At 39.7% G+C, this 25,375-nt stretch overlaps 1 protein-coding gene across 3 annotated transcripts in view; it reads left to right on the top strand.

The window, feature by feature from the left end:
* The window catches only part of TM7SF3 (transmembrane 7 superfamily member 3), a 50,358-nt gene that overhangs the window by 16,316 nt on the left and 8,667 nt on the right, over nucleotides 1–25,375 (top strand). Inside the window, exons 5-13 of one of the 3 annotated variants that reach the window (XM_047864801.1) lie at nucleotides 114–285; nucleotides 4,516–4,693; nucleotides 10,466–10,552; nucleotides 12,343–12,423; nucleotides 13,053–13,205; nucleotides 16,156–16,253; nucleotides 16,837–16,999; nucleotides 18,279–18,602; nucleotides 20,548–20,662. In XM_047864801.1, the coding sequence (XP_047720757.1) occupies nucleotides 114–285; nucleotides 4,516–4,693; nucleotides 10,466–10,552; nucleotides 12,343–12,423; nucleotides 13,053–13,205; nucleotides 16,156–16,253; nucleotides 16,837–16,999; nucleotides 18,279–18,541 (1,195 nt within the window). In that variant the 3' untranslated portion in view covers nucleotides 18,542–18,602; nucleotides 20,548–20,662. Of the gene's footprint in view, nucleotides 1–113; nucleotides 286–4,515; nucleotides 4,694–10,465; nucleotides 10,553–12,342; nucleotides 12,424–13,052; nucleotides 13,206–16,155; nucleotides 16,254–16,836; nucleotides 17,000–18,278; nucleotides 19,977–20,547; nucleotides 20,663–25,375 lie in introns of all 3 variants that reach the window. The other 2 variants (XM_047864800.1, XM_047864798.1) reach the window with 2 other exon arrangements.

Raw genomic sequence — 25,375 nt, 5'->3', positions numbered from 1 at the left:
CAATGCCAAAATTGGAATCGATGCAGAAGTTTGAAATTTGAGCTTTTGGTTCCTTTTATAAATGGGACATGCACCACAAGAGATTGATGTTCAATTTTGTTGGTTGACTTTAGAGGCACAAATCCTCCGCCATGTGACATTGGGATGGAACGGGACTCTAGGTGGAGGTTGCTGTATGATGTCTATCAGTATTTTCTGCCTGAGAATGACCTCACCGAAGAGGGGTTGCTGAAGCATCTGCAGAGGATGGCCGAGGTGCCTCAGGTGAAGGCCAATGCTATCAAGGTAAATCTGGTTCTTAATTTGTGTGGGCCAGATTTGTAAGAGCTGGGAAGGGGAGAAGCTTCCTGGAGCTTACTTCTTTACTGTGTCCTTGGTCTTTCTGGGATTCTCACTTTATTATCTTTTATTTCATTATTGTCTTGTTAGTGATATCCCAGAGTAATGTTGGCTTTTGAGGAAGTGCTTTAAATTGTATTACATTTTGGGGCGCCTGGGTGGCTCAGCCGGTTAAGCCTCTGACTTCGGCTCAGGTCATCATCTCAGGGTTCGTGAGTTAGAGACCCACGTTGGGCTCTGTACTGACAGCTCACAGCCTGGAGCCTGCTTTAGATTATGTGTCTCCATCTCTCTCTGCCCCTCTCCCACTCACATTCTGTCTCTCAAAAATGAATGTTAAAAAACTTTTGGCAAGTGTAAAAGTTACAGTGTTTTGGCAAAAGACAATGAGAAACTGTTTAAGGGTGTACATATTGTCATTAATATATATATATATTTTTTTTTAAGGTTTATTTATTTATTTTGAGAGAGTGTGAAAGCATGAGTAGAGGAGGGGCAGAGAGAATTCCAAGCAGGCTCCGCACTGTCAGCACAGAGCCTGACTCAGGGCTCGAACCCTCGCAGACTGAGATAATGACGTGAGCTGAAACCAAGAGTTGCACCCTTAACTGACTGAGCCACCTGGGTGCCCACACGTTGTCATTAATATTTAAACCCAAACTCAAAGCCTCTAACTTGGAGCAAAAGTTTTCTCTGACCTTTTGAACCCCTGTAAACTCTTGGTATACCAAGTGTAGGGTACCGACCCCCAGCAGCATTGGCATCACCTGGGAGTTTGTTAGAATTACAGACTCCTCAGCTCTACCCAGGACCGACTGAATCAAAATTTGAGTTTTGAGGTCCCGAGGTGATTCCTATGCATATTAAAATTTGAGATTCATGCTATAGATCATTTTTGTGGAGGGCAGGATTTATGTCTTAAAAGGTACCTGAAAGCAGTGTAACCTACAGGTTCATCCTTCAGTCTAATGGTTAATGGGTAGAGTTTTTATAGACTGCTCTGATTCTTCCCAGAGGGCTGATAGGTTACAGATTAGGTAGAAAGAAGTGACTGAAACAGAGAATACGTGATTAGCCCAGGGGCCTCAGTCTGTTGAAGAGCAAGATCTCATTTTGTTGCCATGTCACCTAGGATGTCATGGTCGCATGCTAAGAAGGAGCCTTATACAAGAAAACTCACTGTGCTTATTCACAAATTTGGAAGGTCTTTTGGATAAGTTTACCAGTTGTCTTTTTACATAGAAAATTTTGAAGATTGTTTGTATTCTCATGAAGAATACAAGAATTCATGTAAGAGGAGCTTTTTAGGTTACTTTTTAACTTTAAGTTAAGAGTTAGAATATTGTATGCCAGAGTTGAAGGAAACCCTCTGTGACTAATGAGGACATGTGTGAAAAACTGGAGACTTTGAAGAGGTTTATACTGGCCAACTTTGGGACAATTCAGTCATCAAAAAGAATAATGATTGCTTATAAGTTTTGAATAAAAACAAGACCACACTGATATTAAGAAAGAAAAAAAAAAGAGGGGCACCTGGGTGGCTCAGTCGGTTAAGCCTCTGACTTTGGCTCAGGTCATGAACTTGTGGTTTACGGGTTTGAGCCTTGCTTCGGGCTCTGTGCTGACAGTTCAGAGCCTGGAGCCTGCTTCGGATTCTGTGTCTCCCTCTCTCTCTGCCCCTCCCTCCTCATGCTCTGTCTCTCTCTCCTTCAAAAATAAATAAACATCAAAAAAACTATTTTTTTTTAAAAGAAAAAAAGGAAAGAAAAAGAAAACTCGTCAGTTGCTATCATTGGAGAAGATTCTTCTACCAAATTACTCTGGAAATTGATACAGGGAAGGAATTTACACTGCCTTTTGTAAAAGAGGAACTGAAATTCATCCTAGTTGATGAGAGAAAGCTCTTTACTGAATAATGCTGGCCAATATATGTAGAAGGAGTATTAGGATTAGAAAATCACCTTTCTTTGAACCCTAGTGAAATAATTCAGGCAAGGATCATCAGATGAAAGATTGTTGGGGAACAGGATATTCTCAGGATGCCTAAATAGCATGCTGAGATTAATTCTAATTGCCAAAGGGAAAAGTACTTTTGAAATGGAATGATCTGAGGGTCTCCATCTTATCCATGTGGTCAGTTAGATTCACTGATGGCAGGTTGGCTTGCGTTATATGCTCATACGGCACAGTCTGACATCATCACCATCATCTATAAAGTATTCTAGCAAAATATGTTTAACTGAATTCAGTCCATTGTAATTCCTGCTTGCAGAAAATACATGGGATAAAAGAATAAGTGGGATACTTTGAGCACAATCTGACAAATCCAGATTGTGGAATGTTCAGTAAGACAACTGTTCTTGTTTCGTTTTTTTTTTTTTTTTTTTTTTTTTTTTTTTTTTTTTTTTTTTAGATTTTATTTTTAAGTAATCTCTACACCCAATGTAGGACTTGAATTTACAATACTGAGGTCAAGAGTCGCATGCTGGGGCACCTGGACAGCTCAGTCCATTGAGCATTCAACTCTTGGTTTCTGCTTAGGTCATGATCTCACAGTTCGTGAGTTCGAGCTCTGTATTGGGCTCTGCGCTGACAACATAGAGGCTTCTTGGGATTCTCTCTCTCCTTCTCTCTCTGACTCTCTCTCTCTGTTTCAAAATGGATAAATAAACTTAAAAAAAACAAAAAAAGGAGTCGCATGCTTTACCAACTGAGCCAGTCAGATGCCCCTATAAGACAACTGTTCTTAGATCTCCTTAAAGGTCATTGGATGGGTGGGAGGGAGTGATGGGAAGGATGATCCTAGATTGGAGATAAACACCATGCATAAAATGGTTGGATTTTGGTTAAGCGGTGGGGAACAGCTTTAAAAGACATATGGGGAAATCTGAATATGGACTGTGCATTAGATTATAAGAGATTATTGATTTTCTTAGGTGAGCAAAGGCATTAGGGATTTATAGAATACCCTCGCACTTAGTGCCTTGCTACTCAGAGTGTAGATGAATGGGTAGCATTGACATCACCTGAAGAGTGCTAGAAAAGTGGGCCCTCTCTCGGGTGCCTCCTCTGACCAACAGAATCAGAATCTGAATTATAGCAAGTTCTACCAGTGATTTACAGGCACATTAGGTTTGAGAAACACTGTTTTAGAGTGTGCACATTGAAGCATTTAGGAGTGAAATGTTGTATCTGTAACTTACTGTAAAATGGTTCAGCAGGAAAAAGAGGAAGAAGGAGGGAGGAATAAAAAAAGAAATACAAAACATTAACAATTGTTAAATATAAGTGGTGGTATATATAGTTCATTCATTTTATTCTTTCAACATTTCTATAAGGTTGAATTATTCATAATAAAAAATTTGGGGGTAGGAGGTAATGTTAACATTTTGTTGAACTTGACCAGTCCTTTGCCAGAAACATATTTTTGAAGGCTAAGCAATATTTTTAAACAGAAGTTTTCTAAGAGGCTTGTAATTATTCCTGAAACTCTAATATTAAATGTTTTAACTTTTATTAGCAGGAACATATTTGTGTATTCTGGCCATGTAGGGCCTTTGTTTCTTCTGTTACATATATCTAAAAACATATATCTTCTGTTACCTATCTAAAAATTAACAAGCTTTAAAAGGGAGTTTTTGAAGTGAAAGACTACTGCATAATACAACTATGTGGAATGCTTTCTTACTGCAGAGTCCGTTAGACAAAAATAATTGGTCCTGTGAGATGTTAGTAAACACTTGTCTATGACAGTTCTATAGCTAGTAGCAATAGCTAACATTTGTTGAACACTAACTCTGTGTCAAGCATTGTGCTGAGTATGAAGAGAAGAAGGACTAGTGAGCAGAATAAATCTGGCTCTTGCCCTTGTGTTTATAATCTAGCATATGAGAAAAAAATTTTCAGTTTTGTCCTAGTGTTTACACTTTTACTTACATCGTTGACATTTGATGCTATACAAAAACTTTAGAAGCATTTTGTGTAAGAACTTCCTTATAGTAGCATGTATATAAACTGTGTAGGACAATCTTTTGACAGAGCTAAATGGGTCGGTATGTATTTTAAGCAAGAATTATAACTTAATATTACAATTTAATATCACATGTAGGTGGGATTATAATAGCACAGCTTTTTTAAAAAATCTGAACACTAATCACAGATTATTTTTGGCTTCAGGTGGTTACCCTCACAGCTAATGATAAGACAACTGTTTCCTTCTCCTCCCTCCGAGGACAAGGTGTCATTTATAACGTTGTTGTTCGGGATCCATTTCTAAATACATCTGCTGCTTATGTTCCTGCTCATACATATGCTTGCAGCTTTGTGGCCGTGGAGGGTAATTGTTCTTCCCTTGGTGAGTATATGGATTTAAACTTTGAAATTTCTTCTTCGACTTTGCAGGTTTATGTCAACCAATACAGAACATAAGAATATTAAAAAGTGCTTTTGTCTAGTCTTCATTCAGTAGATGCCTTTTGAGCCCCTACATTATTCCATCTGTTTCTAGGCACAGGTATATATACAGCAGTGAACAAAACAGACAAGACACCTGCTCTTTCGGAGCTTATGTTCCAGCAGGGGAGATGAGCCAGACAAGATAAATTTGTAAAATACACATCATGTGAGAAACTGATGAGCACTAAGAAGTGAAAATTACATAGGGAAGGTAGATAACAAGTGGCAGTGAGGGGGGAATTTTGAGAGAGATGGCCAGGGAAGCCCATGGTGGGGAGCTAACCATGGAGTAGAGACCCGAGGCGAGGCAGGGAACCACACATATGTCTGAGCAATACTGCCAGGCAGAGGGAACAAAGGTCCTCAGATAGGAGCCTTCTCGGTGTGTTTGAAGAACTTCTGTGAGAACAGTGGCTGGAGGAGACTGGGGAGGGTGAAAGGTGCAGCCACGTAGGTCACAGTACGGGAGTCAGCTTCTGTTCAGAGTGAAATGGAAAGGCTTTGGAGGTTTTGAGCAGGGAATGCCATGATCCGACTCCTATTTTGACGGTATCACTCGGCTGCTTTTTTGAGAAAAGTCAGGGCAAGATCAGAAATGGAGATTGATTAGCAGGCCATGGTAATACAGATGAGAGAGGATGGTGGTTTAAGATAGAATGGTGGCATTGAGGGGTTGCAAGATCGTGCGTGTGTGTATTTAACATTTTATTCTGAAATAGTTTCACAGAAAAGATGAAGAAATACTAAGAATTACTGCATAATCTTCACCCAGATTCCTCAGAATGTTAACGTTGTCATGCTATTTGCTTTGTAACTCTCTGTAGTGCGCTCATGTGCACATACATTACCTTTCCCTGTGAGCTGTTTGAGAGGAAATTGCAGACATGAATACCTTTTTCCCTTAAATTTTATTTTCTTATGTAAGCATAGTAAAAAGATCAAATTCACAAAATTGACAGTAATTCACATCACTGTTATTTAATATTACAGACGCTACCAAATTTCACTAGTCATTCCACTAATTGCCTTTATTTTAAAAAATGTGATCACATGTTGCATTTAACTGATATGTCTCTTTAGTCTTCTGTAATCTGGAATGATTACTTAGTCTCATTTTGTCTTTCAAGACCTTGACCTATGTGATCTTGCGGTTCGTGAGTTCAAGCCCTACATCAGGCTCTGCACTGACAGTACGGAGCCTATTTGGGTTCTCCCTCTCCCTCGCTCTCTGTTCCTCCCCTGCTTGCGCGCACTCTCTTTTTCTCTCTTTCAAAATAAGTAACCTAAAAAAAAAAAAAAAAGTCCTTGACCTTTTTGAGGAGTAGGTGCTATTTTTTTCTTTTTTTAGAAGATCATCAGTTGGGGTTTGTCTCATGTTTCCTCGTGATTAAATTCACAGTTTGCATTTTTGGCAGGAATACAAAGAAGTGATGTTGTGTCCCACTCAGGAGGCACTTTATATCTATTTGTCCCATTACCGGTGGTGGTAACATTGAATATTTGGTTAGTGGTGTCTGCCAGGTTTCTCCTTTGTAAAGTAACTGTTTTCCTTTTAAGTATTTTTAGGCAGGACTCTGAATGCAGCTAGATATCCCCTTCTTCAATTCTCCCTTGCTAGGTTTAGCATCCCATGATCTTTGCCTGAAACGTTCATTACTCAGTGGTTGCCAAATGGCAATTTTCTAATTTCATCAATTTTCATAGTTATTAGTTGGCATTCTGTTGTAAGGAAAAGCTTTCTTTTCTCCCCTATTTAATTTATGTATTTGTATACAAGAACCCATGGATTCTTAATTCTCTGGATTATAATCTATCACTATCGTTATTTTCATGTTCAGATTGTCCCAGAGTTGACCCATGAGTGGCTGCATGTAGTTTGAAATAGTGAGTTAGTAGTAGTTGCTGGTGGGTTAGATGAGGCGGTTGAAGAGAGGTGAAAAGGATGACTGCCGTTTTAACCCCGAGCAACTAGAGAGCTAGGGCTGCCATTCACGGAGGCAGGAAAGACTGTTGGAGGAGCAGGTTTGGGAGGATGTATCAGGAGTTCAGTTTTGGACACGTTCAGTTTGAGAACCTTAGGAGGCATTCAAATGGACATGTTGGATTGACAGTTGGTTATATGTATGCTGGAATTCAGGGGAGAGGTTTGGGCTGGAGATTACCTTGGAAGTCATCAGCTTAATAGATGGCATTTAAGGCCATGGACTAAGTGGCATTACCTGTGGAGTGAGAATGTAGAAAAGGAACGGAGTCTAAGGATACTAGGCACTCCAGTGTTTGGAGGTCGGGAAATTAGGAACTGAAAAATGACCGTTGGATTTAGCAATGTGGAGGCTGTTGGTTGGAGCTGTTTCATTGGAGTGCTAGGGTAAGCCTTACCAGAGTATGCTCAAGAACAAATAGGAGGAAAGAAATTGGAGAAGAGTCCAAATAGCACTATCAAAGAATTTTGCTCTAAAGAATGAAGTCTCTCCACTGTGTTTGGGGATCAGGGCTTCCTCTCCTCTGCTGGAGCTGTATCACATCCCACCCAGTCTTCCACAACCATGCTCAGGATCCTGGAGAGATACAGTGTCGGAGACCCAGGCAGATGTAAATTTTGTGTTTTCACTGATAGACTTAATCTCATCTGCATTCCTCTACTCCCCTTCCCTTGAGCCCTTCCATACTAGAGGCCCTCCTAATCAGAGCCTCTCTCTCCTGGGTCTCAGTCTGTTGTGTTAGCCTAAGAAGGAGAGCTCTGATCCTATTACTCCAACCTAGGGTTGACCCCTCCTAGTAACATTGGTCCAGTTGTTGCTTTCATTTTCAAGCTCCATGTATGTGAGGATGTCCTTCCTGAGCTTGAATAGGGAGGAAGTATCCACATTGCCTTTTTTTTTTTTTTTAATGTTTGTTTATTTTTGAGAGAGATAGAGTGCAAGTGGAGGGGCAGAGAGAGTGAGACATAGAATCTGAAGTGGGCTTTGCGCTGATGGCAGAGAGTCCGATGTGGGACTCAAACTTGCAAACCATCAGATCATGACTTGAGCCCAAGTCAGATACTCAACCGCCCGAGACACCCAGGTGCCCCCACATTGCCTTTTAATTAAGACCTTGGCCTGTGTATCATAACCTAGAGTGATACTGTGATGATTGAAGACCCTCTACACTTGGACTGTCTTCCATTCTCCCCATCCATTCACTCCTTTGTCTGCACTGCCCCCAAAAGTGCCCATTTCGCCTCTCGTGTTGTTTCTAGGGTCTACCTGTTATGAAACCTTCTGCTGTCTGGTTTTACCTGGATGTTTTTTTCTGTCCTTTCCTGGTACTGTGTGATAGGGGGTTCTGTTTAGTTTCTCTCTGCTGCCTAATATCGTGGAGGAATATCTAACTGTGGGTGTCAGGTTTTATTGGGGAAGCAGATCTTTCTAACCTTGATGATTATACTTACTGGAAACTGCCACTACATTTTATTTAAAAAAGAATTATCCCAGCAATCTCCATGTTTGTGGTATAAAAATTAAGTCATAGAACAGCATTCAACCACGGGTCTGAAATAAGCAGAACAGGGCATTTTATCTTTTGTTTCATCTCTTTTGGGTGCTTTGTTCTCAGAAACACTGCTGTGTGGGTATGTATCATACCCTGCAAATTCTGGCTTGTGTTTCTTTCTTAAATGTAGCTCTTCATGGTATTTGCATCTGAGCACCCTTAAGTGTTTTATGTGTTTTGATCTGTGGCAGGTTAAAACATTTTTCACATGAAATTGTACAGGTGTTTTCATCTTTAGTTCAGGGGTTATTTTCTTGTGTTTATCTCACAAGGAGTCATGACGGTGAATTTAGTGAGTGCATTTTTCTGTTTAGTAAGCTGTATCTTTCAGTTCATGTTATTTATAAGTTGGTGCCTATTAAGGACCATGAGATTTGGGATTCTTTGGCATCATGAAGCATATTGTGCTTTATTGTTAGAGTGCTTCAATTTTTTTCAAAAGCGGTATGTGTAATGAAGATGGGCAGTAATTTGTTCATGTGCGATATATAGTGTAATGCCTGTTCTTTTATTTTAATGTGAGTTTTGGTTAAATTTTTTTGTTACGATGAGCTTCAAAGAACCTTCCTATACCACTTTTTCAGCCTTAACAGTTTTGATTCATGGCTATTATTTTGTTTCAGCTATATGCACACCTGGGTCTCCGTCTCCCAGCCCTCCGTTATTATTTTTTTAAAGATTTTATTTTTTAGTTTAATTTGCTATTATTATTTTCTAATGTTTTTATGTTTTAAGAGAGTGGAAGTGGGGGAATGGCAGAGAGAGGGGAACAGAGGATCCGAAGTGGGCTGTATGCTGACAGGCTGACAATACAGTGCTCCATGTGGGGCTTGAAATCTCGAACCACTTGATCATGACCTGAGCTGAAGTCAGGTGCTCAACCTATTGAGCCACCAAGGCACCCCAAAGGTTTTTTTTTAAGTAATCTCTACACCGAATGTAGGGCCTGAACTCACAACTCTGAGATCAAGAGTCACATGCTCTACTGACTGAGCCAGCCAGGCACCCCTGGCCCTCCTTTATTATTGGATTTTCTTTTAATAGCAAATTCCTGGCTGTCCTTTTCCTCACAGAATTTCTGTGTGTGTGTATGTGTGTCTCTTCAAGATAAGTGCCGTTTTTGGGGCGCCTGGGTGACTCAGTCGGATTGGCGTTCGACTTCAGCTCAGGTCACGATCTCACGGTCCGCGAGTTCGAGCCCCGCATCGGGCTGTGGGCTGATGGCTCAAAGCCTGGAGCCTGCTTCCGATTCTGTGTCTCCCTCTCTCTCTGCCCCTCCCCCGTTCATGCTGTGTCTCTCTCTGTCTCAAAAAAAAAAAAAAAAAAAAGTGCCCTTTTTAAAAAGTAATAGCCACAGTATCACCAACATAAGTTTCAGTGAAAAATTTTGAAGATAATTTTTTAATAGCATCAGATTAACAGCCAGTATTTGCATTTTCCCAATCATCCCAATTGTTTTTCAGGTTTTTTAAAATTTAAATTAGGTTTCACATGAGGCCTATATATCATATTTAGTTGATGTGTCTTAAAAAAATTTTATTTTATTTTACATTTATTTATTTTTGAGAGACAGAGCACAAGTTGGGGAGGGACTGAGAGAGAAGGAGACACAGAATCCTAAGCAGGCTCCCCAGGCTCTGAGCCGTCAGCACAGAGCCTGATGTGGGGCTCGAACCCACAAACCGCGAGATCATGACCTGAGCCGAAGTCGGACGCTTACCTGACTGAGCCACCCAGGCGCCCCTTGAAGTGTCTTTTAAATCTCTTTTTATCCCTAGTTCTCCCCCTTGTTGCCCTCCTTTTTTCTTGTAGTTTGTGAAGAAACAGAACTATTAGTTGCGTGTGTGCGTGCACGCTCACACACAAGAGCCCAAGAATATGTCACAATAGAGCTTACATACCTCGTCAGGAAGCATGTATTGTCTGGTTCCTCTTTTGGTTATAGCAGTAGCATTGGTCTTCATTGCCCACATAAAATAATTGGTTAGGGCTGGCAAGGGTATTTTTAAAGTAAGTTTATAATATATATATGTGTGAAATAAATTATTGTCAGTTCACTTTGCTTTTTTCGTGATGCTTTGTCCTAATACCAGGATCAAACTGGATCTATTATCCACTAAATTTTTGTTTCTTTTAGGAAGAGTGTCAACCAAAGTGTTCTTCACCCTTTTTGCCCTGCTTGGTCTCTTCATTTGTTTCTTTGGACACAGATTCTGGAAAACAGGTATTTTGCTATAGTTGCTAATTTTCAGGCGCTGTGGTCTTTTTTGCTTAAATTCTGCTAGGAGATTTATGACCTCTAAGTAGATTAAGTAACTGCTTATCTCCAACTGTCTTCATAGATTTGTGACTGGGGTTCTTTCAGTAAAGATTTTACTTAGTTGCTGTGCTTTTTAATTTTTTCTCTTAATGATGGAGTATAACTTCCTCTTCTTAGGAGAGAAACAAGATTGGATTTGCGCAGCAAACTTCTTCAATTGCTAGCTAGGTCAGATAGCCAACTAAAAATAACTGGTTGGAAATCAGGACATCTGTGTAAGAATATGTGGATTTTGGTATTGGTGGTTGACGATGTTTCCTATGAATCATGCTGCAGGTCTGTGGTATATTATATGTAGATTGAAATGTCTGCTTAGTCCAGGAGGTTGAGACTGCAAACAGGAACTCCCACAATCTCCTCGGTGAAAACCATTCAGGGAGCGAAATACCATAGTTCCTCCCCTTCCCCCATCTGTGGGGCATACTTTCCAAGACCCCTACTGGATGCCTGAAACTACTGACAGTACTTGGACCCTATATATACTATGTTTCTTCCTGTAATACATACCTATGATAAAGGTTAATTTATAAATCGGGCACAGTAAGAAATTAACAACAATAATGCAATAGAATAATTATGGCAATATGCTGTAATAAAAGTTATGTCAGTGTGGTCCCCCTCTCTCAAAATATCTTCTTGTCCTGCACTCACCTTCTTGTGCTGATGTGAGATGATAAAATGCCTGTACGATGAGATGATGTGAGTTGTATGATGTAGGTAGGAATTGGCACACAGTGAGCTTTAGGCTACTGTTGACCTTTTGGTGAACCTCAGGAGGAGGATCATCTGTTTCCGGACCACGGGGTAACCGAAGCCGTGAAAAGAGTATCCACGGATAAGGGGGGAATGACTGTATACGTTATGCTTGCTGAATTGATTTGAATTTTTGGGCTGCCTTTTATGTAACAATGTTTTCAATTACTAAAAAAAAAAATCCTAATTTAATTCATTAACAAGGGGTATACTGGAGCATCAAGGGAAGAGTGAAAATAATCCTGATCTCAAACTCTTTAAACTTGCTTTAATAAATTACCAATTAAAATATGCATTTCTTTCTCAATTACTATATTTTTTCTTGATTGAGAAGAAAATATTGTGAAGAATGTTTCATTCCTCAAAGTATAGAATGCTTCTGTAACAAAGAATTTAATTTTTAAGCCCCAGGCAAGGTCCCAGATATATTACTAGGTATTTTAGTGGGTGAAGACAGTGATTAATTATTCATCCTGGACAAAAAAGGATGAATTAAAGGAAGGTATAAAGGTCACTTTTTGCTTTAGAAGAGTTTGTTATTTTGCTTTATCTTTTTATTTTTGCTCATGTAACAAATTGAGTGTGATGAGATTCAGATCAGATACAATGACAAAAGTATACTGTTCTTGTTTTCAGTGGGAACTATGAGGATGTTAGAATGAGCTATGAAATTAACAGTTAACAACTTACCAGCTGAAACTGACCTCTATGCAAGAGCGTATCCAATAGTTAGTACTTTAATATCGCATTCATTTTAATATGATTTCTAAATTTTTCTTATCTTTCAGGTAATTATTTCTTTCCTCTAAATGTCCTAATATCTGTAAATTCTGGGAGCTGAAGCATATATTTGTAGGTTAGAAATTTAAATTGCACTGTAAAAAAAAATACGTAACCATAGCTTGTATTTTTTTTTTTTTTTTCTGGTGGTTTGCTACTAGAATTGTTTTTCATAGGCTTTATCTTCATGGGACTCTTCTTCTACATACTGATTACAAGACTGACACTTGTTAAATATGATGGTAAGTGAAAATAATACAGTTTCATTGGAAAGGTGTTGTGTTCACACTCCCCCTTTCTTTGTGTAGTTTGACCAGTATTGTGTGTGCTATTACGTGTGTAAATAATGGGCCACCCATAATGGAGACATCTTTTCTAAACTACTTATTTAGACCTTCTCCTCTGGGTTTTTAATCTGCATGGTGAATTCCTTGGTACTTAGGGAAATGAAGGGCCATGTTGATTATAAACCTGTGTTCTAGCTCTGTAGTGTATTGAAGATACGAGATTTATAACCATCAAAAATATTAAGATTTTCTTTACCTTAAAACAAAACCCGGCCATGTCTCATTGAACAGAATGCTTGTCCCCCGTTCTTCCTTAGCCCCTGTTTATAGATTGTGCCAAGCCACACCTGTCACGTGTCCTGGGAGGTATAGTTCACCTGCTGGTTCCCATGGCTCAGGCCAGCCCCTCCCTGGACAACAACATCCCCCCCGCCCCCCCGCCGCCATGCTGGTGTCATGTCACCCCCTCAGTACCTGGCCTACAGGAAGGCTAAGGTTGGCTCTGGTGATGGTGTTGTGTATTTGAAGCATGTGGTAGGAAAAGTCACCTCTGGTCAAACAGTTCATCTTCTTCTTCTGTGCAGTTCGTCTGATTCTGACAGCCGTCGCTGGAAGCGTTGGTGGGATTTTCTTGGTAGCTGCTTGGTGGCGATTTGGAATCCTCCTGCTCTGCATGCTGTGTGTTGGATTAGTGTTGGGCTTCCTCGTCTCCTCAGTGATGTTCTTCGCTTTCCTGGGTAGGAGATATGTAATGTTTTGTGTGTTCAGTTTTTTGTTTGAAAGACCTTTATTTGGGCTCTCTAGGTACAACTACTGCATCTCAGGGACTCGGGGCCTTACCTGTAGAGCTCTGGAAATTTGTTTTGTTTTAATGTTTTTATTTTTGAGAAAGAGACCGAGCATGAGCAGGGGAGGTACAGAGAGAGAGAGAGGGAGACACAGAATCCGAGGCAGGCTCCAGGCTCTGAGCTGTCCGCACAGAGCCTGATGTGGGGCTTAAACTCAAGAACCATGAGCTCATGACCTGAGCCGAAGTCGGACGCTTAAGCGACTCAGCCACCCAGGCACCCTGAGTTCTGGAAATTTGTATCTGTGATGTGGCACTCTAGGGAGTACCAGTACACCGTGAATCTTAAGGAGAAGCTCCGTTTATCCCACAGATGAATTGGGCGTGGCTCTGTTGGAGCTGAGTTGGGAACCTGGTGCTTTGTTCCTGGTTTTCATTTCCACCGTCTGCCAAACCCCAGATATTCTAATGTACCTACTGTCCTCTAGGTCAGTAGCACAGGGATGGTGTCGGAGATTTTTTTTTCTTAAAGTAATTCAGTTTCTGTCAATTTTTAGAATGTGGTTAACTTTTCTAAGTTAACTTTCTTTTGTAGGGGAGGAAAAATTTCCTTTTTATCCTTCTAAGGTTCTTTGGCTGGTAAAATAATTAAATTGACATAAGATAGATTAATAAGAGAAAAACAAATTTAATTTTGTATATACAGGAGACCCAGAAAAATATGAGACCCAAAGGCAGGCAGTTTCAGACCTCTGTGTCATATGGAGCTAAGAAATGGGGTAAGCGTGCAGGGTTTCAGATGGTGGGGGTTGGGGGTGCAATTCAGCAAGAAGACAAGAAGATAAGAGGAGCAGACATTTGGTAATCAGAGGTTTGCCCTGCTAGGCAGTTAAGTCTTTCAGAGAAAATAGTTATCTCTGTTAATTGTTCTCTCCCTGGGCCAGGATCCATATTTACATTCTTTTAGGCAGTTAAGGAAGCAATAAAAGTTTTTCCTGACCCTGCTGGGTCTTGAGTGCCTTCAGCTCAAAATAATCCACATGCCTGAGTGGCACATTCTACTGCCCTTTGTGGTTGCATAATAACTTACATTTCCTGATTGTTGTCAAAAATGCAGAAAAAAAAAAGGAGTATTTATATTTTAAGGTACTCTTTTAGGCTATTTCCTTCTTGTGATAATGTTCTTATATATATCAACCTCAGCTTAAAGTTAATTTAGTTCTTGTGTATATCTTATATATATCAACCTCAGATTAAAGTTGATGGAAATGTTAGATATAAGAATATAAGAGGCTGTCACCTCTTAAGAATGCATGATATGACAGAGTGTGGTTGCTCTCTGAAGACTTTTTTTCCCCCGAGACCAGAAAGAATTGACAACCTGTGTGTTTACTGACTATTCCAAGTCCCTTTGTTCTGATTTTAGCAAACCTATGAGTTCATTCCCACAGGCCCCCTTGCAGGTAGCAATATATGTAAAAAAACTAGATACCTTTATATATAAAAACTAGATAGTCTGATGCTCAATAGCAATGTTTAGATTTGCCTAAAGGACAGATTCACAGGGAGGTTTGTTGAAAATGCGTATTCAGGGCCCTATTCTAAAGCACTAAATCAACTACTTAATAAGCTCCCTTCCCTTGTTTTGTTAATGGTTGGAGGGATGATTGGTTAGAATTTTTAATAGTTAATGTGTTTGTTTATGAACTGACTCATTGCTGAAAGACAAGATCAGTGTCTCCAGTGGATGCAAAGTCCTATTTTTAAGCATTAAAATTTTAAACATTTCTAAGCATTAAAATTTAAAAAATTTTTAGGCATTAAAATTTTAGTTGGCGGCTAACTTCTCAGATCTAATTAAATTGCTACTGTTTTCACCTTATTATGTAGCCAGCAAAGAGCTTATACTCTGAAAGGGTCAGTCTTCACATACTGGCATCACGACTACTGTTTTCAATCCCTGGATTCCTTGACTTTTTTTTTTTTTAAGCTGCATGTGTATTTTGTGAAGGTTAATAGTGTTAAACTACAGAATATGACCCATAAATCCACCTCACTGCAGCACGTTACAGTTCGCTTTCTCAGAATGTATGGTCCCAAGGTCCGATCTTACTATGGAACTCCCCCTCTCCTGGGATTTATGGGTCTTAAGATATGGGGCCACTTCCAGTTGGGCTGAATGATGGTGTCAGTATCAGTATCAGATAATTGTCCAGCTTATATCCTCGCCTCTAAACTTAATTTATAAATAGGAGTTCTAATATATTCTTCCTGGGTCACCCCAGGTGTGCTGCATGTTGGAGAAGGGTTCAGTAGGAGTGCGGTCAGTGGTTAGCTCCTATCTTTCCTGATACGTGAGGAGTCACATCTTCTAGTCTGCAGTGGCTGGACAGGAAATGCATTGATGGTAAAAATCTAGTAAAAGGATTTTGCTGTTCATTTTGGGTGGGATTTCATACAGTTATCTCTGAATGCCATTTACTTGCACTTTTTACTTTGCAGTACAAAATCACAGAATGATAGAAGCATAGAGCAAGAGAGGATGGTTTGAACTACAAAATAGTTCAATCTTCTTATCTTATGGGTTAGGAATGTGAGGCCCAGCATCACAGCTAGTGAATGGAAGAGTTTAGACTCATCCAGCCTCTTCTGCATTTCCCTGGGAATAAATGCATAGCATTTACCTGCTTGATCCCACCCCTTGACCTTCTAAGACACATCCTTCAAAGGAGATTGTATTGGCCATTAAATCAAAAAAGTCAGAATTCATTTCAAAATGCCAGCCTATGCCTTGGTTGTTACAATAAACTTTCCTTGTGTGTCTGTGTTCAGATGTTGAGAAGATGAAATTGAACTTGGTAAACCTGTTGTTAACTCTTGATTTCTTCTTGCTTTTTCAGGGAACCTAAAGATTTTTCATGATGATGGTGTGTTCTGGGTGACCTTCTCCTGCATAGCTGTCCTCATTCCAGTAGTTTTCATGGGCTGCTTAAGAATAGTGAGTGTTTCATCAATGAGATTCATTCACTATATTGTCCCGGGCCTTCACTTGCTCACGTGTTGCATCATTTTGCATGTTTTATTTACTGGGGAGAGCTGTAGGACAATCTTCATGAGATGATTAATTTTAAATAGCCTCATTACTGTGAAAGCAGGAGAAGTTCTGATTATAATGATCACAGAGTGTTTTTCATCAAGTGGAGTAGGCAGGTCCCCACCGTCCATATGCTTTGGACAGTGGGAGCAGAGAGGTTGGGCTCACTATAATTCACAACCTGGTGGGTGCTTAGTTTCAGCGGTCTCTCCAAAGAAGCATTCTTTGTGTAATTAGACTTTGTTGCTGAGGTTCTTTCACAGGGAAGACATTTTCTATAAGGTTCTGTTTTGAGAACTCACTATGGGTTTCGAAGGTGGTTTTCAGTTTAACCTGCCAGGTAGCCTTTATTCAGCTCTGAGACTTGATCCCATTTCATGGGCCCTGAGGGAGAAGTGATTCCCTGTGATTGAGGCCAGTAATGAGGCATAGAAACAATTTCTTGTTCTACCAGTGGCCATGCCTAAACTCTTGCACTCTTCCACAGCTGAACATACTGACTTGTGGACTCATTGGCTCCTACTCGGTGGTCTTGGCCTTTGACAGTTACTTGTACACAAGCCTTTCTCATATCACTCTGAATGTACTCAAGAGAGCACTCAACATGGATTTCCACAGAGCTTTCACAAATGTGCCTTTTCAAACTAATGGTAAGACTAAATCCAAGAACTGGAGTGACAGTCAAATAAGAATATTGGCCTGCCTGTGCCAACAAGGGCACTTGGTAACTCAATTGAAAGAAGGCTAACTAGACAAAAGGAGGAAACCCACGCCCTACAAATGCTATTAGAGCCTTCCGTTAATGATAACTTATGATCCACAGGAGCAAATCATTTAAATTTGTAAGTGGTGGAAGTTCACACTTCTAAAAATCTACTGAGTGAATTTTGTTAAGAAATTTCCCAACCAGGATTACTTGGTTACCTGGTCAGATTCCCAGTTGGGAGAAAAATTCTGAGAACAAAACTGTTTGGCACCTTACAGATTGGGGTGGGATGAGGGATGAGAACGACAGCCTGATTTTTAAAGTTATTCCCTTGTTTCCCTCCTTTAAAGAAGCATGTAATTTGCTAATTGAAAGTGAAAAAGTGATTTTCAGTCTAGAAGTGTTACCATTTCCACAGTTGTAAGATTCTATCTGTTAAAGGTTTTCCATTAACTTTTTGAGGAAGAGAAAATGACTAAACTAAGTATTCATAGTGAGTGTAAGATATATTGGTTTCAGAAATGTTAAAATATGGAAGATGGAAAAGCATATCTTAGCGTTGGAAAATATTTAAGCACAATCGTGATTGCAATATCTTTACCTCTATTATGCTGAGCCTGCCCTCATTGGATAGGAGGTTGATGGTTAGAGACCTCAAAATCCATGTTGTCTTGGAAATTTTACATACAAGATGGTATTTTGCCAAGCCTTGTACTGGAAGCTCAGTTACAGTGTGTTGACTCTCTCCATGCATTTCTAAATCCACCCTATGAGTGTGGTGGGGCCCAATATTGAGTGGAATGGGAAAAAAGAGAGCAAGGTGGCATCTCCTGTTCCATGGTGTATGTTCGTGAGGTGTATCTTGATGACTGCCTTCTCCCCACCCCACCTGCAGAAAAACACAACAAACAACTATGCCTGTGGACATTGGTCATAAAATGTTGGAGTTCCAAGGATCCAAGCAACTGATTCCTTTACAGCCTGTCTGGACTTTGAAATGCCATCATAGAAATTCCTATTTTAAAATGTAAAACCGTAGCTTCCTTATTTATTCCTTGGTTTGTAAATGAGGAGATAATACATGTTTGGTCGAACTCACCAAAAAGTCTTAATTGTACTGAGAAAGAATGGCACAGATTTAAACTATGAGAAGTTAAATGTTAAGAGCTGTGTTAGGTATTTAAGAGACAAGAGTTCAAACTGCTTTTCTGTTGTTCTTTTAGACTTTATTATCCTGGCAGTATGGGGGATGCTTGCTGTGAGTGGAATCACGTTACAGATTCGAAGAGAAAGAGGGCGACCATTTTTTCCTCCCCACCCATACAAGTTATGGAAGCGAGAGAGAGAGCGCAGAGTAACAAACATCCTGGACCCTAGCTACCACATCCCTCCATTGAGAGAGAGGCTTTATGGCCGAATAGCCCAGATCAAAGAGCTCTTCCAGAAGGAACAGCCAGCCGGAGAGAGAACACCCCTGCTTCTGTAGATGCCAAAGGGGGTTGGTCATTGTGGTCTCAAAGCACTGCCCAGGCGTTGCCTCAGCTTTGGTGTGTATGCCCAGCCTGCTGCAGCAGTCTCCGGTGCAACTCTGATAAGAACAGAGGCGTATGTATGTGTGCTTTGCACAGTTTCACGGTGTCCTTATTGATGTGTTATCAAAAGGTACCCTTCTTTTGTTTAATTGTGGTAAAACACACATTTACGATCTCAATCATAAAGTATATAAGTTCAGTAGGCACTTTGTTTTTGTCCTTTATTGCTTACAATGCTAATTTAAATACTAAATTATGTACGTTATTTGAAAATAGGGTGATTTACATAGATCAGATATGGATATAACGGCCTCGGGTTTTTTCTTTAAAGGCCTTTTAAAATAGTGTTGACCTCTGATCTCTAAAATGTGTTTGAATTTTTTTTTTTAAGGAAACCAATTGGCACCTACCTTAATCTGTAGTCCCTTTAGTAAGGAAACCTTTTAACATTTGCATTTTTTAGTTGTTTCTGCTAAATTGGTTGTTATTAGGATTGATGTAAAAATAGTGTCAAAAATTTTCTCTTTTGTGTGAAGACTTTGTACCATCTGTATTTTAGTGATGAGGAGGGAGGGGGTCAAAAAGGATTAAAGAATTTAAAGGAGCTACTTTTAATCAGGTTCTTGGATTCTGTAAGGAAAGTTCCTTCCATTTTGACCCTCCCCCCGCCCCGCCCCAAGCAAGCACCTCGATGCCCTGGGCTGCGTACCCACTCCTCATGGCATCTGGTTCTGCCTTGGATCGGAAGCTGGTGACTCTGACACAATGAGTAACGGTGAGGGTAGTTGTGGTGGTTGCATACGCATTTGTGAGTTAACCACTATTTAAACGATGCTGCTTTTAAGAGTTTTTTCACAGCACGACAGATTTTTGGAGTTTTAGGTAACGAAAATTTTCAGCTTTTGCATTTGTTTTGGAAAGGCTGAAACATAAAACTAAACATACAGAAAGCGAAAACATACAAAGCTAATCATTTTTGCATTGCAGAATTACACACAGGTGTTTACTATTATGTAACCCTCACTGTTTATATAACTTCAGTAACACTTGAATTTTTTTTTTAATTACTGTAGGGATTGTGGCTTCTGCCATATCTTTGTACATTCTGACAAGTTATATGGAATGTTTGGGAGTTATTTTCTGTACCATCAAAATGTACTGCCACTGAAGACTGTAAAGACAGAGGACACTTTTTTGGAGGATTGAGACAAATTACTTAAAAAATTTTCTTAATTTGTGAGTCATAAAATGCCAGTTTGTATCATTTTTTTAAATAATAAATACCTATTTTGAAGAAAAATGCTAAAAAGTCTCATGATTAACAGATTTTTTTTTTCTCACCAACTGTATTTGTACTGTAGCAGTGAAGACATGACAGAAGTGTCATAGGTATAAAATTACTTAATCTGGAGAATTAAATCTTTATTTAAAAAATTTGGTTTAAGCCTAAGCGAAATACTAGGAAATGAAGGAAATCTGCAGCAGTGTGTTAAATTTATATCCCTTGTTAGGAGGAAAGCTGACGTCTTTGGTAGGCTGATTTGTGTTGGTTATTAGCACTTCAGGTTTGTGTAACTGAAGAAAGGTAGTAGTATTACCAGAAAATTAGTTACACTATTCCTTAAATGTTTTGGTTCTGACCAGTCTGTTAGAGGTTAGCTACCAGGTTGCTAAATCACAGCAGCTAACTCGTGTGATGGATCAGTAGATCTATAGAAGGTTGGGATAGAAAATTGATTCTTCCAAGGAAATTGCTATACTGTTAGACCAGAAACAGACTTTAGAGATCATCTTACTTGGTCCCTTATTTTATAACTGAGTAAATTCTTGACCAAGGAGTCAATTATATGGATATTTATCAATAACTGTGCCCAGATCAAAATTTGGGATACCTGATTCCCTATACAAATGTGCTTTATGCCCTATCATGATGAAAATGTAAGTCACTAATTATTTTCAGCTCTCTTCTGCTGGTGGATTGGTGACAACACAGTGAGAAGGCAGCCTTCTGCAAGAAGAGGAAAAAGGCCTCAGTGGAACCCAACCTTGAACTTGGACTTCCAGCCTCCAGAATGGTGAGAAAATAAATTTCTGTTGTTTATGGCACCCAGTCCGTGATATGTTATGGCAGCCCTAGCAAACTAATACCCTTTATAAATCATTTCACCCTGAATGTTGATTGGAAGACCTCTGGGCAGTTTGGCCACTGTGTTTGTGAGGACCATTCTATGAAACTGAGATACAGAGGGGCTCAAGTTAGTGGAAATTTGGGCTTACCGAGGGACTACCATATAGTCATTACATGGGAGGTTGGCAGGTCTGGATCAAGCTACATCAGTATTAATAGGCAAAATAAAGAAAATACGTACAATGATAGTCGTTTTTACTTGGCTCTCACCCTTTACTCATTTAAATAAATATGAGTTAAATTCCTAAATGTCAGGCCTTGCCTTGGGCACTAGGAAGAAGATGGCAAAATATTCCGGCATGGTGCCTATCTCAGGGCTTAGAGTGTGAGGAGACAGGTATACTTCAATAGTTATACAGAGGAGGTATGGTAGGCAGTGAAATTTTTGATGGAGTAGGGGGTAGAATCGGGATGCCAGGGAAGAATTCCTTGAAATGACATTTAAGCTGAGACTTGGAGGATGAGTAGGAGTAACAAAACCACAAGGAGGCAGAGTGCATTCCATGTACTGTGGTTAAAGGCATAAAGAAAAGCTTCAAGGCCTTCTCTTCTCTACGGAGAGCCTCCAGTGGAGTCTCTCCCCGCTGTATGCCCAGCCAGTCCTTACAGCCCTTCACATTGGTGCTTGGTGAGGTGGGTGCTTGGTGGGGTCAGCTCTCCCATTCTCAGCTTTTGGCATTTTGATCCAGGAAGGAGGTTGTCAGTGTTGTTGTTTTTTTGTTTTTTAAAATTTTTTTAAATGTTTGTTTATTTTTGAGAGACAGAGACAGAGCATGAGCAGGGGAGGAGCAGAGAGAGAGGGAGACACAGAATCTGAAGCAGGTTCCAGGCTCTGAGCTGTCAGCACAGAGCCCAACGCGGGGCTCAAATTCATGAATTGTGAGATGAGCCCAAGTCAGACACTTAACCCACTGAGCCACCCAGGTGCCCCAGTGTTGTGTTTTTTTTTAAATTCAGATATAATTGACATAATGTGTAAGTTTAAGGTACAGTATGTTGATTTGATACAATTATTTATTAAATATTACTCTATGATTATTCCTACAATATGATTACCCTATGATTAATATCGTAGAGTTAGTTTGCATCTCTATTGTGTCACATAATTATTCTTTTTGTGAAAGCAATTAAAATCTAGTCTCTTGGCAACCTTGAAGTTCATAATACAGTATTGATGACTATAATCCCTAGTGCACTTGGGCTCCAGAATTTGTCTACTAATTTCCTTAAATAACGTTTCTCCAATTCTCCCACGCCCACCTGCTGGTATCCACCATCCTCTGTTACTAGGAATTTGGGTTTTTTGGATTTCACATATAAGTGTTATCATCTAGTGTTTGTCGTTCTCTGACTTCCCTCACTTGGTATAATGTCCTCCAAGTCTATCCTTGTTGTTGCACATGGCAGGATTTCTTTCTTTTTTTTTTTTACCACCGAATAATATTCAATTGTATATATAAGCCACATCTTTATCCATTCATCCGTTGATGGCCACTTAGGATGTTTCCCTGTCTTCGCTGTTGTGAATAATGCTGCAATAAGCATGGGAGTTACATTTTTTCAAGATCCTGCTTTTCATTTCCTTTGGATATATACCCAGGAGTGGGATTATTGGATCATATGGTAGTTGTTTTCATTGTCCATCTTCCTCGTTAAATTTGGACTATACTACAAAACTGCCCAGAGCATACCTTGTCTTTTTATTTACCTTTCTTATTTCCTTCCAAGACCCTAGAATTTAGCAATTGTTCCCTGGCAGGTGGGTCAGAACACTTGGGTGACCCACAAAAGCCATAGTCCTCAAAATCTTTCCTTCTGTTTCCAGAGTCTTATTAACGTACCTGTATACAAGTATAATATACCTGACTCCATTGCTCCCCAAGGGTGAATTCCTTCTTTTGGAAGGAGATTGAAGAATGGCCACAATTACTTTTTTACTTTGAAGTTTTTAAGGGCTAAACAGCTTATTCACCTGAGGTTCACGGCTCCTTCTGCTAATAGATTTTCTACTGTCCAGAGTGGCTTGTACGTGCTCTGCCCTGCCTGAACTTGTGGTGGGCGCACTGGGAAAAGCATGGATGAGTGTTTGGGAGCTTTAAGGAAGGAGATAGAAGATCCAAAAAGGATGCAGACGGAAGAAGCAATTGAGACACATTAAGTGTGCTTTTGCTCCCCAGTTCTCCATGGGCTGTGTTTTCAGCAATTGAACTGGACCTCAACATGTTTTTTAAACTAGCTGTCTCCTTTGGAGAGACCATCCATATATCAAAATTCCTGAAAACTGAAATACATTGTATTGCTAGGGCTGGGCCTGGGGTTCTAGAGGACTGTTTTCATGGACAGGATTAAAGGCTTTTTTCTGAAAAAAGTCTCTCATCCTATTAATGCCTGAAGGTTTTTCAACATAGGACAGTCTTCCATTTCACCAGTAGAGCTACTCTTCTTCCAGATCAGCTCTCCCTCCTGAATTACTTCAATTGTATATCCCAGTGACTTTCCACTGAATGTTGTTAACCTCTTGTATTCTGTATGTCTAGAGTCTACATGACTGGATATAAAAACCTTATAATCTTTGAGATAGGTCTTTTTTTACCCTTCAAATTTTTATTTAAATTTCAGTTAGAGATAGGTCTTAAACATATTCTAGAAGAAGTTCACATTTGAGGAATGCATTCACTTGATCTCACATCAGCTTTTGATTTGATAGCACTGTGCACTTGCCCACTGAGTGGTCCTGAAATTGGAGATGCAGCTGATAAATCCTTGGCATTTTAAAGTAGCCAAGGGCCAGCCCTATTCATCTTGAAATGTATATACAGACAAAAGCAGTGTGCTGAGGCTTGGGGTTATTGCAGAAACACTGATTCTAACCAGCTTTGTTACTTTAAAAAAAAAATTTTTTTTTTAACGTTTATTTATTTTTGAAACAGAGACAGAGCATGAACAGGGGAGGGTCAGAGAGAGAGGGAGACACAGAATCTGAAACAGGCTCCAGGCTCTGAGCTGTCAGCACAGAGCCTGACGCGGGGCTCGAACTCACGGACCGCAAGATCACGACCTGAGCCGAAGTCGGCTGCTTAACGGACTGAGCCACCCAGATGCCCCAGCTTTGTTAGTTTTATAGAAAGCCCAAATGTAGCCTTCCTAGCAGTATCTGATACTCAAGAAGTGTATATCCTGTGTTTCAAGATCAGGATATTTTTATTCCGGGTCCAGTTCTACCTACTGATACTGATTTCAGTATAGTGAATTTTCTGCAGGCTTTAGTTTTTCCAAAGCAGTGGGTTTACTCTTTTCCTTTTGCTCATATGGGAAAAAAAACTTGTGAGGGATAGCATTAAATGAAAAAAAATTGAGGAACCAAGGTGTAAGATTCCAATTATGTGTATTTGTGTGTAAATATGTTTAAAAACATTTATAGGGAAGTTTTTCTGATTCAGAAGAAACTTCTAATTACCCCTGGGAAGACACAGATTGTAGGAAGAAGTTGACTTACTTTAAACTGTAATATTTTCTGTATGGTAGATTTTTAACCGTCTACATTTTTTCCTTTATGTGAAAGATCTCAAAAAGGAACATAACCTAACCAACTTCTGAGAATTTATACACCAGAAATCACAGTACATAAATTATGCACATGAGTTAATGAAGCATTTTAATTTTATTTTTGAGAGAGAGAGAGCACAAATGGGGGAGGGACAGAGAGAGAGGGAGACACAGAATCCGAAGCAGGCTCCAGGCTCCGAGCTGTCAGCACAGAGCCTGTCTTGGGGCTCGAACCCACAGACTATGAGATCATGACCTTAGCCAAAGTTGGATGCTATACCGACTGAGCCACCCAAGCGCCCCTGGGTGCATTGTTTTAACAGAAATTTCAAACAGTCTGAATATCCATCAGAAGAAAGAGTTGAGTAAATTATGATACATCTATACAAAGATAGTCACAAAAAAACTGGTTTGCAGGCAACAGAAAACTAACTGGCTAGTGTATGTAAAACAGAGTTAGTTGGAAGTATACTGATGTTATTTGCTTCTGGACATTTCCCCCTATGCATTTTATTTATTTATTTTTTAAATGTTTACTTTTTGTGAGAGAGCACAAGCAAGAGAGGGGCAGAGAGAGGAGACATAGAATCCGAAGTAGGCTCCAGGCCCTGAGCTCTTAGCACAGAGCCTGATGCAGGGCTCAAACTCAAGAACTGCGAGATCATGACCTGAACCGAAGTTGGATGCTTAACCGACTGAGCCACCCAGGCACCCCACCCGCTATGCAGTTTTTACATGGTTGTAATTACATCTGCAGTATAGCATTCAGGTTTTTATTATGTAAATTTAGTTATTTTTTTGTTCCTGTTGCTAGAATCTTTAAGCCACAGTATATATAAACTGCTTTGGGTAGATATTGATAGTAAATTAGTAATCTGGAAGTAAATTATTTCCTTATTGTATGATACTTAGGTTTAATTTGCTCACTCTAACACTATCATAATGTGGCTTTAACCAGGGGAAGCAGTAGAGATGGTGAGAGATGATAGGATTCTGATATATTTAGAAGGGAGGGGGGTCAATAGGATTTGCTGATGAATTGGATGCAAGATAG

This window comes from Prionailurus viverrinus, chromosome B4 (assembly GCF_022837055.1).
Source record: "Prionailurus viverrinus isolate Anna chromosome B4, UM_Priviv_1.0, whole genome shotgun sequence".
Taxonomy (NCBI): Eukaryota; Metazoa; Chordata; class Mammalia; order Carnivora; family Felidae; genus Prionailurus; species Prionailurus viverrinus.
This window is presented reverse-complemented; position numbering and strand designations above follow the sequence as displayed.